This window comes from Aspergillus piperis, assembly GCF_003184755.1.
Source record: "Aspergillus piperis CBS 112811 unplaced genomic scaffold BO85scaffold_20, whole genome shotgun sequence".
In the NCBI taxonomy this organism is placed as follows: domain Eukaryota; kingdom Fungi; phylum Ascomycota; class Eurotiomycetes; order Eurotiales; family Aspergillaceae; genus Aspergillus; species Aspergillus piperis.
In genome coordinates, this window is record NW_020291610.1 from 1 (window position 1) to 13451 (window position 13451).

At 48.4% G+C, this 13451-nt stretch overlaps 7 protein-coding genes across 7 annotated transcripts; 2 read left to right on the forward strand and 5 right to left on the reverse strand.

Moving 5' to 3' along the window:
• Positions 1–854: 854 nt before the first annotated feature.
• BO85DRAFT_471282 (NADP-dependent oxidoreductase) lies at positions 855–2093 on the reverse strand (the record flags this gene model as incomplete). Its single annotated transcript, XM_025662465.1, has 4 exons — positions 855–1333; positions 1394–1525; positions 1580–1866; positions 1918–2093. The coding sequence occupies 4 exons, from the start codon at positions 2091–2093 to the stop codon at positions 855–857; spliced, it is 1074 nt and encodes a 357-aa protein (XP_025511951.1).
• Positions 2094–2567: 474 nt separating this feature from the next.
• Positions 2568–3887, reverse strand: BO85DRAFT_441514 (alpha/beta-hydrolase; the record flags this gene model as incomplete). The annotated part of the gene is made up of 2 exons (XM_025658809.1): positions 2568–2694; positions 2854–3887. 2 exons carry the CDS (start codon positions 3885–3887, stop codon positions 2568–2570), a joined length of 1161 nt encoding a protein of 386 aa, XP_025511952.1.
• A 264-nt stretch (positions 3888–4151) lies between these two features.
• BO85DRAFT_462246 (uncharacterized protein) lies at positions 4152–5443 on the forward strand (the record flags this gene model as incomplete). The annotated part of the gene is made up of 4 exons (XM_025661837.1): positions 4152–4212; positions 4254–4406; positions 4438–4731; positions 4809–5443. 4 exons carry the CDS (start codon positions 4152–4154, stop codon positions 5441–5443), a joined length of 1143 nt encoding a protein of 380 aa, XP_025511953.1.
• Positions 5444–6118: 675 nt separating this feature from the next.
• BO85DRAFT_502534 (flavin-containing monooxygenase) lies at positions 6119–8223 on the forward strand (the record flags this gene model as incomplete). The annotated part of the gene is made up of 7 exons (XM_025664196.1): positions 6119–6305; positions 6364–6765; positions 6827–7155; positions 7211–7548; positions 7597–7744; positions 7812–7916; positions 7978–8223. 7 exons carry the CDS (start codon positions 6119–6121, stop codon positions 8164–8166), a joined length of 1698 nt encoding a protein of 565 aa, XP_025511954.1. The 3' UTR covers positions 8167–8223.
• Positions 8224–8304: 81 nt separating this feature from the next.
• BO85DRAFT_502538 (type 1 glutamine amidotransferase domain-containing protein) lies at positions 8305–9131 on the reverse strand (the record flags this gene model as incomplete). The annotated part of the gene is made up of 1 exon (XM_025664197.1): positions 8305–9131. Exon 1 carries the CDS (start codon positions 9001–9003, stop codon positions 8305–8307), a length of 699 nt encoding a protein of 232 aa, XP_025511955.1. The 5' UTR covers positions 9004–9131.
• A 358-nt stretch (positions 9132–9489) lies between these two features.
• On the reverse strand, positions 9490–10571 carry BO85DRAFT_427730 (MDR family NADP-dependent oxidoreductase; the record flags this gene model as incomplete). The annotated part of the gene is made up of 1 exon (XM_025658170.1): positions 9490–10571. Exon 1 carries the CDS (start codon positions 10525–10527, stop codon positions 9490–9492), a length of 1038 nt encoding a protein of 345 aa, XP_025511956.1. The 5' UTR covers positions 10528–10571.
• A 1554-nt stretch (positions 10572–12125) lies between these two features.
• BO85DRAFT_427732 (GFA family protein) lies at positions 12126–13132 on the reverse strand. The gene is made up of 4 exons (XM_025658171.1): positions 12795–13132; positions 12612–12688; positions 12402–12515; positions 12126–12291 (listed from the first exon to the last, which is right to left on the reverse strand). Exons 1-4 carry the CDS (start codon positions 12940–12942, stop codon positions 12193–12195), a joined length of 438 nt encoding a protein of 145 aa, XP_025511957.1. The 5' UTR covers positions 12943–13132; the 3' UTR covers positions 12126–12192.
• Positions 13133–13451: the final 319 nt, after the last annotated feature.

Sequence of the window (13451 nt, forward strand, 5' to 3'; positions counted from 1 at the left end):
AAACCCTAATAAACCCTAATAAACCCTAAAACCCTAATAAAACCCTAAAACCCTAATAATAATAACAATAATAAAAAAATAATAGGAAAAACCAACCCACATGGTAGACTAAGGGGTTCCTTGATAGCTGTGCTCATTCTCAAAAAACTATGTATTGTCAATATTTATTGGATTGATTTCCCGTCCCATTCAGGCAAGCGATTCAAAATATAGTCAGTGTTGGTATTGATTCTCTCGATCTGAACCTTAGAGAGAGAAAGAAAACTGCAAAGCCTAGGATCTAAGGTACTGCCGAGGTATTCGTCGGCCATGATTATCAATTTGCTTCTGCTTTTCGGGTTCCTATCCAAACCTCATATGGCTGTGATGAATAATACGAGATTCATGCTGAGAAGATCCACTTTGGAGTGCGGACCCACCCAAGGCTTGTCAGTTGTCAATTTATCACGGACATCGGACCAACAATCCATCCGCCACAAAGTTCGAAGGCGCCATAAGTGGAGACTGAACTGCAACATTAGCTGAACCCTATTTTTCCCATGCTACTCTTTTTTTCCGAATGGCAGTTTTGCTCGGTCTTTATATCTTTTCTATTTTATGACATTATGGCCGTATTTATGCAATGGCAATAGAGCGGATTGAGCACACATTGTCGTTCTATATTACCTGAAGAAGGGAGCAAATTTTCTTCTTATTCTTCTATATAGGGTGGGTATCCTTGTATTTTGGTATGCGTCAATTGACTTTATGAAATGGAATTAGCTGGTGTCCCAATAAGATCCTGCAAGAATTTCAAATAATTGTAGTAGAATTAGCCTGACAGAAGAACTTCCTAATTATACAGCGAAATTATATTAATCAAACACAATCACAGACTTGCCAACGCCTCCCTTCCCATCATACACTACTTGACAAGCATCCCGGACTGCCTTACTATCATTAAAACTTGCCTTCGTTCCCACAACCGTTTTCAACTTCCCGGCCTCCACCCATCCCCGAATTGAATTTAAATCAGCCGCATTTGGTTCCAAGAAGATGGATGCGTATTTGACCCCATAACGACATGCACGAGCTACTCGGATTCGATCCATCACGTTCAGTGCAATCCGGAGAGGGAAGGGGACTGTTGCTTTATCGTTCTTGTCGGGCGACCGGCGCATAACGCTTGAATTTTGAAGAACGTCTCCAGAGGTTAATATAGAGACTGTAATAATGGCTCCTTTCGGTCGAACTAGACTCAGATATTCCATTGCACTACCCGTCGTGTCGAAGATGAAATCGACAGATCCCTTGGGGATGACTTCCTTAGGATCAGACTTTCTGTAGTCAATGACTGAAAACATTTGTGAGTCTTCTGGTAATATCAATCAGACCAGGGTCAGTGTCTACTTACTCTCGTCTACTATCCCCTCTCCCAACAGCTCTTTCACCTTGGGAACCTTCTGGGTGGAAACCGTAGTAATCACCTTGCCGGCCTTGAAAATATTTTTTGCGAGCTGGCATGCGAAAATGCCAGTTCCGCCAACTGTGTCAAGGTTAGTTAAGTATTTAGCCTGTGATAACCGAATAAGGAACTTACGACCAGCGGGTATGAAAACCGTCTTACCCGCGAGATCGCCTTCGTAGCCACGCAGCGCCTGCAGGGATGTCATGGCCGCTAATGGAATTGACGCGGCGTCTTCCATCGACAAATTATTCGGCTTCAATGCGACAAAGTCTTCAGTCGATCGGGCGAGCTCGCTCCATGATCCGCGGTGGCATTCTGGTAATCGCACGAAGACCTCGTCACCGACCTGAAACCGTGTTACCTGAGATCCAATGTTGACCACCGTGCCGGCACAGTCGTAGCCGATTTTATACGGAAAGCTGCTCAGAGAAGTTAGACCAGAAAAACTGTCATGGAGATTAAGTTCGTACCTATCCTTCAGAACCATTTTCGTTGCCCCCGAGGCTTTCTTCACATCTATCGGGTTGATGCTGGCGGCATGAACCTTGATCAAGATGTCGGTGGGCTTCTCCACGACCAGCGAGGGCACATCGCCCAGCTGGTATTGGCCGGGCGCCGTATGTTCTGTAATGTAGACAGAACGCATCTTGGTTGGTAGCAGGAGAGCGATGCTTTGAGTCCAAACGTGTTAAGGAATGGAATGCCTGTTAAGTAAGTCAGGAAGTGGCGGTGCATCAGACGATTGTGCCGAAAGCTTATTTGAGTCGGCGTTTTAATCTGCCCGACGGAAGCGGAGGTTAAGTTACGTTGGACCCTTTTCTTAGTCATAGGTATTGATCCCAGGGAAATTCGTTTCCGAATACAAGCATTTTCACCCGATTCTCTAGCCTACCCAGCAGGCCGTGTCTGTCATTAGATGTAACTCCCTGTTCGAGAATACAACACAATCATACTCGCGACCAGCAGACAGGTGTAGTGACAAAAATGGAGAAATTTGAACCTCACTACTCCTACGAAAGACATGGATGAACGACCTCGCTCAAGCCGTTGCTTTTCTAGATTCGCTTAATCTCGCACACGGCGACCTACAACCCCAAACCATTTACTTGATCGCGATCGATTAAAACTGACAGATTTTGAAGCATGCATCACCCCGTACGGAAGAATTCTCAATAGCAACGAGCAGGATCAAGGACGACGTGGAGGTTCCGGTTTCCCAGGTCCTCGGACCGAACAATTTGCCTTGTCTATAACGTTCTAGAATACTAAAGAGCAATTGCTCTGCTTAGAGATTATAGGCGATGTATCGCATCTGTAGTAAGTATACGCGTCAAGTAAAATTTGTGATCAAAAAGACAAGCAAAAGTCCAACAAAACCACCCAACCAGTAGGAAAGACCTACCTACAGTTTATTCACATTTCTTAACACCTCCTCCATCTCGTCCGCTGCCTTCTCATAGACTCTTGACCGCAGCGTTTTCTCATGCTCCGTCTTACCCAAATGGTCCCAATAGTGCGGCACATTCTCGACCACTTCACACTCAACATGCTTTCCCGCGGCTTCGAATTGAGCAGCCGCCGCTTTCCCTTCCGCCAACAAGGGGTCTAAGCCAGCAAGTTTGACATATATGTGATTCGGCAACGCCCTGCTCATCATCTCCAACGGAGCTAGTCCTGGCGAAATGCAGATCTGGCTCTTATCGATTGTATCGGGCAAGTTCCAGAAATACGCGCGGTCAAAGATATCGCCTATCAATTTGGACGAGGAGGCGGGTTTCTTTTTCAAAGCCATAAATGCCGGGTTCGATGCTGCGCGCTGAGCACGGGTTTTCGTGAGGTCCATAGGCGGGTAGAATGCTGTTATGGCTTTGACAGTGCCTAGCGAGGCGCGATCAATCTGCGGATGTTCATGCTGGGCGAGAGCCTGCGCAAGCCAGTATTGAGACGCGAACGCCATCTGCCCACCGACGCTGAACCCCGTGATGAACGTGCGGTGTTTGTCGACTCCCATTGCTGTAGCATTCTTCCAGATGTAGAGCATGGCGTCCACGCAATCAAGTAAAGGTACCGGGTAGGCGTGCTCTGGCGCGAGGCGGTAGTTGACAGCTACCACGACGGCTCTACCGCGCTGCGTGACTGTCTCGATGAAGCGTTCGTCATGGCGCGCGTGCCCTACGCACCATCCGCCTCCGTGTAGTACGATCACTACAGGGTAGGGGGCTTCTCCTTTCTCCGTGGAGGACTGGTTGTATCCGGGAGGGTGGTAGATGTGTAGGTCGAAATTGCCCGGGGAGGCGGACAGGGTGGAGGGGATGGATATTTGAGAGGTCGGGGTAATTGTTGAAACTGGATGTCTTTTGCGATCTAGCCAGGCTAGAAGTCGAGTTAGCCATCGAAGGATGCGTAGTTTGGTGTGGAATGCGAGGGATTCGAATGCCATTGCGGTGGGAGGTTTGTTCTTTGTTTTCTTGGTTTGGGGGTGGGGGGGGAATAGAGTAGAATGTCTGTATCAGGTTCGGATGGCTAGATTTATCGTCCATACTACGTACCTACGGCCACCACATGGGAGCAGTAAGCATCTTGTACCGAGATAGAGATCCGAGAAATGCAGGTTATTGCAATAGAACTAGTTGGTCCACCTACTTAGGGGTGAAGAGCAGTCGGGCGAACAATCTCTCCGCCCACAGACCCACTACCGGCATCCATGGGGCTTGTCAAGCCGGAACTAAATTCATCAGTAATGCAATGCCACTCCAGAACTTTAAGTCTTCTTGCAATGCTTTAACCAAGCCTACTTTACATGAAGCTATCACCGTGGCCGGACTGGTGAATATCAGTCAACCTGTAGTATCTCATACCCCAAATACCGAGAGCCCAGAGAATATGGTATCCCTTGAAGCTGTCCGCGCTCACAACAGCAATTTAGAAGATCTCGGCACGGGACTCGTTGCTGTATTTGGTGCGTTCCAACCCCTCTTGAGACGCTGTAGCTGATGTTCCAGTCGGTGGTACGAGTGGAATTGGACTTTACGCTGCGCGTGAATTCGTCCGCCATGCTTTATCTCCGACGGTCTATCTAGTTGGCCGCAACGAGATTCGCGCAACAGAGATCATTGACGACTTGAAGTCGCTGAATCTGAGCTCCCAGATTAGATTTCTCAAAGCGGACGTATCGCTATTGAAGGAGGTGGACTCGACATGTGCCGTGTTTCGAACCCAGGTCAATCATGTCAACGTGTTATTCCTCAGCTGCGGTATTTTTACGCTCAACCGTAGTAGAGAAGGTGCGTCCGAGAATCGAGTCGTCCCTAGACCTTAAATAGTTACCTTCACAATCTTATCTAATTCGCCATACATACAGACACTGCGGAAGGCCTCGACAAAAAGCTCAGTCTCCATTACTACGCTCGCATGCGCTTCATCCACAACCTAATGCCGCAGTTGACCCGCGCCAGCTGTATCCTTGGTTCTGAGGGTAGTCGTAAGCTCTCCCGGGTCATATCCGTTCTAGGCGGTGGCCACGAAACAGAGCTATATCTCGACGATCTCGACCTGCAGAACCACTACGGGGTCGAGAATTGCGATATCCACGCAACAACCATGACATCCTTAATGGTCGAAGAGTTTGCGTCGCGGTATCCGTCGACGACATTTTTCCACACGTATCCTGGGATTGTGGATTCGGGGATCTCTCGCGAATCGGGCCGATTCGTAGGTTGCATTGTCAAGGCCGTGATGTTTCTAGGTCGGCCGTGGATGGTGTCGGAGAAGGAGAGCGGCGAGCGGAGTCTTTTTGCGGCGACGAGTAGAGAGATCTCTACGTCTGCGAAGAGTACCACTGGAGATGGCAAAAGGAATGCTATGATACTGAACTGGGACGGGTCTGAGGTAGGCAATCGAAGGCTCCTCGAAGAGTATCGGAAAAAGGGTGTTGGTGATATGGTGTGGAAGCATACGGAGGAGATTTTTCTGAAGGCTTCCAAGGTTCCTTCTTGAAACTATGGACATCGGTAAGCGAAAGGTGCTGGTAAAGAGTATTTCATAGTCAATATTTGACAGGCACTGCCTGCTAGGTGGCCTAGAAAATCGGTCAGAACGTTTCGTACTCTCTATCTACGAGTCCCGCGGTGGGCTCAGATTTTCAGTCGCCCAGTGTGGGTTATCTGATGCACTGGCTACATGCAACCTAGCGCCGCAGCCATACGACCGAGCTCCAACAATATTTGAATTACCGTCATAACGGTCAGGTAGGATGACGTGCACCCGAGATATGTAGAAATGCACGTTGCAGGGAATTATAGCTGTAATTGCAACTACATGCATACAATTACCGCTCGATATACAGGATGTGGCAAATCTCGGACGATTTGGGCTTAGATTATCAGCCCCTGAAGGCAAATTGTTCTCGGTCCTCGGTGATAATGCGAATTATGCGAGTTATGCTTTCTATGGTCCCAGCCGGGGCGGCGGGATAACCTTGCTCCCGTCGGGTATGTTCGGTTCGATATTCGTCCGAAGCAGCCAGACATAATCATCACTGGAAGGTATAACCCTACTGCCGAGGCAACATTCTACCCTTCTGGGCTCCTGAAACGCTTGCGATTGGATAATATATAACAATGGGACTCAATACAAGCATCTTCAATCACCAGATCGGATGGTTACCCAAATATGCCAGACGCAAGTCCTATCCACGCTAGCTCTCTCCCCTCTTACAGCCAAGTCGCTTGCATTGGGGCCGGAGCAAGTGGCATTGCGCTGGGAGCCACGCTGAAAAGATGGTATGGCTTAGAGGACATCCAATACTTTGAGCGCCAGGCCGACTGTGGTGGAACGTGGCATATCAATACCTACCCCGGTACGAGAATGATTATTTCTCAACCCGCTTCCGTCGTGACGATACTGATGGTTCGTAGGTTGTGCATGCGATGTGCCTAGTGCCTTATACAGCTTCTCATTTGCGCCGAACGCTCGCTGGAGCAAGCTGATGCCCTCGCAGAAAGAGATCAAGTCATATCAGGATGGCGTTGTTGCCGATTATGGACTGAGACAGAAAATGAATTTCTGCACAGAGGTCAAACAGTGTATATGGCGTGAAGATGCATCGCGATGGCTTCTGTTGCTGCGCAACGTCGATACTGGGGCAGAATGGGCACACGAATGCCAGGTCCTTTTTTCCGCTACAGGTCACTTTGCGCAGCCGCGATCGTGCAATTTCCCTGGATCTTCATCATTCGAAGGTGCCATGTTCCATTCGGCGCAATGGGACCACAGCGTCAGTCTAAAGGGCAAGAGGGTCGTGGTTATTGGAAATGGATGTGAGCTGCACTAAAACTGCTTTACCGGGGGTCTTCTCTCATTTTCCTTACGTCAATGTAGGCACCGCAGCGCAGATTGTACCTGCTCTTGTCAAGCAGACGAAGCATTTGACGCAGATTATTCGATCCCAACACTGGATCTTCCCTGCGACCAATTTCACCTACCCTAAGGTTTTGCAGTGGATCTTCCAGTACGTTCCTTTCGCAATGAAGCTCCATCGATTGCATATTTTCCTGCTGGCTGAGAATGCCTTTCGCCTGTTTCCAATGACAGCCCGTGCCGCAAGGCTGCGACAGAAGCGCAGAAGGGAGGTCGAAAAATATATGAGAGATACCGCGCCAGCCAAGTTCCACGATATCCTGATTCCGGACTTCGAGGTGGGATGCAAGGTGCGTTAGACTCGATGAAGCTGCAAGACCTAGACACTGACATTGATTTTATTAGCGACGGATTTTCAATGACGGATATCTCGAATCCCTTCACAGTGCCAATCTTGATCTCACAACGGCCAAAATTCTTGAGATCGTTCCAGAAGGCGTGCGAACTGCCGACGGAGTCATTCCTGCCGACGTCATTGTCTTAGCAACGGGTTTCGAAACAAACCAATTCACGCCCTTCATGGACATCGTGGGCCGCGATGGAAGCCTGAATGACCACTGGAAGAGATATGATGGGCCCGAAGCTTATAATAGCTCTGCCATGAGTGGCTTCCCAAACTTCTTCATGCTATTCGGGCCCAACGCAGGGACTGGCCATACTTCGGCATTGATGGCTGCAGAAAAGTAAGCGCACTGATTCGCGGACTTGATTAACAACTAACCACGCTGAAGCTCCGTCAACTACGCACTCCGTGTCCTTAAGCCAGTCTTCGATAAACGAGCAGACGCCGTCGAGCTTTCTCCAACTGCGGAAGACGAGTATTCCAAGGCGGTTCAAGGTGCCTTACAAAAGCGAGTTTGGAATGCTGGTTGTCAATCAGTAAGTTTCTTTCTCTTCCATCATCGTGTGTTCACAGGATTTACAGTATATCTAACTCTGCGTTAAGTGGTATATAAATGAGAAGAATTGGAATGCGATGGCGTATCCTTGGACTCAAGCCTATTTCTGGTACAGGAGTTTATTTCCAATCAAATCCCATTGGATTAAGAAGGTACGTTTTACGTCTCAATATTTACCGGTGGAAAGGGGACCACAAATTAATGCTTTTCTAGACACGGCCAGGTGGCGCAAAGTCCGGGACCAGCAAATATTCGCTGAGCTTGCCGTTTATGCTTGGGTTGGGCGTCTCCTTGGCCTACAAGGAGATACTTTTGGCTGCTGTCCCCAGGAGCCTGGAGTTTGGCAACAAGATACTCTCGTTCATTCATGGATGTGCATCTGATATGCTGTCCAGACGTTAGAGTGGAAGAAGGGCTGTTGTCTGTGTTGAGAACTTGGATCATTCAGTATAGAATTTGAAAATCGATTATTATATTAGAATTGTTTCAAGTCCCAGTTGTATGGTGGTTTCCACCACCGAGATACACTACGCCTGCTAGTCACGACCCACTTAGAACCTTAACTACCTTTTTCGCCGTCTCCTTCGCCGACCCAGGGTTCTGCCCCGTCACCAAGTTACCGTCGTTCACAGCATAGGAGGTAAATGGCAGTGTCGCCTTCATATAGCGGGCACCGCGCTTCTTCAGCTCTTCCTCCACATTGTAGGGCACCAGCTTATTCACGCGCGCCAGCAATTCCTCCCTCCACGAGAACCCCGTCAACTTGCGCCCAGCCACCAAGTACGACCCGTCAGAAAGCGTGGTGTTCAATAGGCCGCAGCATCCATGGCACACCGAGGCCACGACCCCGCCGCGCTCGAAAATCTCCCGCGTGATGCGCTGTAGGCCTTCGCTGTCTTTGAAATCGTACATCACCCCGTGGCCCCCCGTAAAGTAGATCGCGTCGAAATCGGCCGACTTGATTTGCTCGGGGCTGAATGTGTTCTGGAGCAACGCCATCCGTTCCACGTCCGCTTGCCACGTTTTCGCCGTCCTGTCGACATTAGGAAACTTCAGAGACCGAGGCTCAAGGGGGCAGTGGCCGCCCGCTGGGCTGACGATGGTTTGTGTATATCCGCTCGCGTCGAAGACATCCCATGCGTGTGTGAGCTCAGTCAACCACAGACCTGTCGGGTGGGATGGATCGTCGTAGTGCCCGACGTTGGTGACGACGTGTAAGATACGCTTGGGTCTTGACATTCCTTATGATGTAGGAAACTGTGTGTAGGAATTGTGTTTACGGAGGTGAAGACGTTGGAGACTGAAACAGATCCTTTTATATTCAAGATTAGGGGTGTGAAGGTTCGAAGGGTTATACAGTATATTCATGACACCATGACGTCCTTTGGTTTGGATCCACGGAACAGTATTAGTCGAACCACATAAACCTTGTTTTATGGGTCGAAGTCGGGGGAATAACTCCCCGACCGGCGGATCCTCTTCTCCGCGTCTCCACTTCAGATAGTTGGCTTGTCTTTTGCTGGACGAGTTTGTTCCTAATGGGAGCTCTGGGACTTCACGGAATCCAGAAATGGTCGACTGAACCAAGCCACTTCAGTAACTAAGTAAAGCATGGGCCATTGACTGTGGAGTGATTTTCTAATTCTATTTCATATCGGAACTTGTGTGGTACTACCTACAGAGCCCCAGATAGAACTCCATGATCTATCGATTTGGTCCCTTTACTCAAAACTTCAACAAGGCCTTCCCTTTGTTCTTCCCCTCGAAGATCCCCACCAGCCCCTCCGCAGCGTTCTCAACGCCAACAGTTTCATGGAAGAGACACTTGATCGAGCCGTCCTTGATCCATCTCTGCACATTCGCCTGATGCTCCATGAAATATGCAGGACCGAACTCAGCATCCGCCACAATAAAGCCCTGCATGTACAAGCGCTTCGTGATCACGGCATGGATGTTCTTAACCGGGTACGGCGCCCCACTAACGTCCGAAATCATTCCACACGCCACCACGCGTCCAAAATCATTCAAGGCATCAAGCGCCGCCTCAAGATGGTCGCCGCCCACATTGTCATAGTAGATGTTGATGCCTTCTGGCGCCAGCCGTGCCAACGCCTCGCAGGGCTTCTCGCGTTTGTAGTTGAACCCTGCGTCAAAGCCTAGCTCGTTCAGGATATACGCGAGCTTTTCATCGGACCCAACACTCCCGATCACTCGGAGGCCTTCGCGCTTGGCCAGCTGTCCTACAAGCTGTCCCACGGCTCCACTTGCCGCAGAGACGAATATCGTCTCGCCGCGCTTGGGCTTCCCGATCTTGTACAGTGACGAGTAGGCCGTAAGTCCGGGCATTCCTAGCGGGCCTAGGAACACGCGCACATCTTCTAACCCGAGGGGATTCTCCAGGGGCCGCACGCGGCTGATGGATGTCTCCTCGACGGCGACGTATTCCTGGATAGGTAGTTCTCCGATAACAAGCTGGCCCTCTTGGTAGGCTGGGTTGTTGGTCTTGAGAACCTTGCCGATGGCGAAGGTGTCAACGGGCGTGCCGAGCTTGTATGCTGGTACATAGGATTTTCGTTCGGCGCCGCGCATGCGGCCTCGCATGTAGGGGTCGAAGCTTGCGTAGAGGGACTGCACCAGGATACCATTGGCTGGGGCGCTGTTGAGGTCGCACTGGGTGACTGGCTCGGTGGCGAGGTCTTCTCCTGGGACTGGGAGGGAGCCAATAGGGACTTTTTTGAAGATTAGGGATCTGTTAAGAGACATTGTCGTCGGTTGTGGATGTAGGACTTTAGAAAAGAAAAGGGTAGATCTCGGTTCTTGAGAGAGAGGGTTCGCTCACGAGCTGATATCAAATAGTTGGGGAGATTTTGAGACAACGACCGAGTGCATTTGCTGGTCAGTCGCTTGTATTATATACTACAGATCTGTTTCTATTGTGCTGGCATTGGAGGACCATAATAAACCGAGATACGTTAAGGAGATATCCACATTCTAATGTGGAGACATTCATGCGTCGGATGAATTTAAAATACCTCGCCGTCGGGCAAGTCTCATGGGTGCTTGGGTGTTGGGTTCATACTGGTGGAGTTGACGAAATTAGGGCCGATACAAAGTGGAGATTGTTAACCTTGGGGCGTTGGTGGGACTACCTGGTAACGGATAGTTTGTTGTTCCGAACATCGAACAACAGGTAGACGCCACCGAAAACTTTCCCTTTGCCGGTAATAATAACTGATTATCCGTTCCATAAAATTATACCCACATAATCTCAGTACCGACTGTGACGGAGGAATGAGGACACGAAAGCTGTTTCTTAACACCTCTCGTCATCCATTTACATCAAAATGTAGGACAGCTGGGGTTTCTGACTGTCTTCTTTGAATACAAGGCCAATGGTTAAGATATTCAAATGAATTTTTCTGGTGTATGCTCTGGCCGTTCATAGTAGCTAAAAGAGCAGAAAATAGTTGAGTACGCGGGCAGCAAACCAACAGACCAGAATGATAGTTTGGCAAGACGCTTTTACTCCTATACACCAAAGCGTTCTAGTGATCTTAATGGCGCAGAAATATGTCCTACATTGATCTAGGAAAGATCGCAACTTTACGTCGTAGATGTGCTGAAATTATGCTTCGCGTCTTGATAAGGAAAGTGACATTTCACCGCAAGTCTGAAGAATTAGTATCCTCTCCCACTTAATTCGGTTACAGGTAAAAATAGCTTTAGCGGGGCTGAGGTTCATTGCATTGGACATGTTTCTACTCCGGTACACTGGACGCATTACTGTGCGAGTCCAGTCGCCATGAAACGAACTAGTACGCTTCCAGCTAGTTATATGCATTCTTGAGGGAGATAGTATATAATGCTTAGCATAATATCAAAGTCTACTCAAGTATAATAAGTTCAGTTGTCTTTCCTCCCAATGTCCGGCTACAGTAATTGGGATTTGCATGAATAAATGCCTCCACTGGGTCCAACTACAAGCATATTGTAGCCGGCCACTCCAACAATTGAAGGAGTGGCTAAAGTATACACTAAGGCTGACAGGTACGGCTTGACAACTCGCGTTAATTCACACTAGATGCATTTCAAGGGTAGCTTAAGTTGAAGTATCGAATCTCGGTGCCATTATACCGGCGACTCTCGCGTCGTGTGCAAAGCGGGGCCATGCTGCTCCACAGGATCCATTGTAGATACCTTATCTGCATTGCACCACATTATCAGAGGACTTAGAAAATTTTTTTACGTCATATATTCTTGGTAGAAGCCTTGAATACAAATCTGAAGACTAGGAGACAGAGACTTATTGACCAAAAAGGGTTCGGGTTGCTGGATACACTTTTACTAGCAGAATCTAACATCTCATCTGTGCTAGATCATGGCTTCAGCGCCCACGAATGTGGCATTATGGTGTGTGTGCCTTGACGGCTACAAAGGATTTCCTTCTAAAGGCGGCAGACGAATATTCTTACCATCGCCCTTCGTCACTTCTATAGCCTCCAAGTCAATCCCATGCAACAGGCGTATCTGATTGACGATATCTCTGTTAGCTTATATGCAATCCTCCAATGCGTTCAACACGCGGGGATCAAAGATGGTAGTGATGGGCTATAATCTACCACTAGATGCTCACTCACATTAATAGCACATCTGCCATATTGCCACTTTGGATTGATTGATTTGTTATAAACATTGGCCCCGCAGCTTCTACAGAAAAAGATCTGTATAGTGTGCGTGGCGAACCGATATTCCTGTATCACATGGGCCACTTATCTCAGTAATTGATGATATATTAGGTAGAACGAAACATATATCGCCGCAAAGATGTTATAAAAGCTGACTCATACCGTAAGTAATTCTGTTCCTTGAATTTCCATATCATCCGCAAAAGCCAGCAAGCTGCCTGCAATGTGACAATAGCTGCCTATATAAATGTTTGGTTTAGCAACTAATTCTGTTCGAAATATCCTTATTCCGTGGAGATGGATAATCATATGCTTTCTGGGTTTGCCTTGTACCAATATACATACAATTGCAAGAGATTACAGTCAATTGCGACAGCGGGGACGGAAACCTTGCGGAGAAGCGTACAGCCCTGCAATGACAGCTTCCATTGTAGCAATAGTCTGTAGAAGGGTCTGTAGAGTTCTGTTTCTCTGGTTCCTTGGCTGGGGCCATTGTTCACGTTCAACTTTGGAGTTCCGCGTTTCTCTGTTTTTGCTTTGCCGACTCAATGCTGGCACAGCATTTGCATGTAGTCCGACAAGAGAGACGGACGCTGGGGCGATTATAAGTCAAATAAAAATTAAGGTCCAAGAAAATAAAGTTAGAATGGTTGAGAAAAGGTCTGACGAAGCAATGTCTCGAACTTTGGCAGCTGTTGAGAATGTCATTTACTACGAATAGTGGAGCTTACATTGTTGGGATTCTGGAGTGCTATGCACCAACCCCTTCTGCCCAATCAAATGTTCCCGAACGATAGGCTTCAGTTCATGTGTCACCGGTCACCGGTGGGGCGTATTTCATGCAATTCGTGAGGGTTGATCCCTTTGTTACCACCATATCTTAAGAAATAATTGTAATTTGAATAGAACATTCTCGCATACAGTTGTCCTGGATATGACAACAGGACATAGTTCATGAATATGAACACGCAGCCATACGGTACTGTCTTCCCGCTTGATCAG

Coding starts and splice junctions, on each gene's coding strand:
- BO85DRAFT_427732 (XM_025658171.1), bottom strand. CDS start 12,942: ATGGCCCCAGCCAAGGAACCAGAGAAACAGAACTCTACAGACCCTTCT. Junction 12,516..12,611: donor AAGGAACAGAATTACTTACG/GTATGAGTCAGC, acceptor CATGTGATACAG/GAATATCGGTTCGCCACGCA. Junction 12,292..12,401: donor ATGGCAGATGTGCTATTAAT/GTGAGTGAGCAT, acceptor ATCGTCAATCAG/ATACGCCTGTTGCATGGGAT.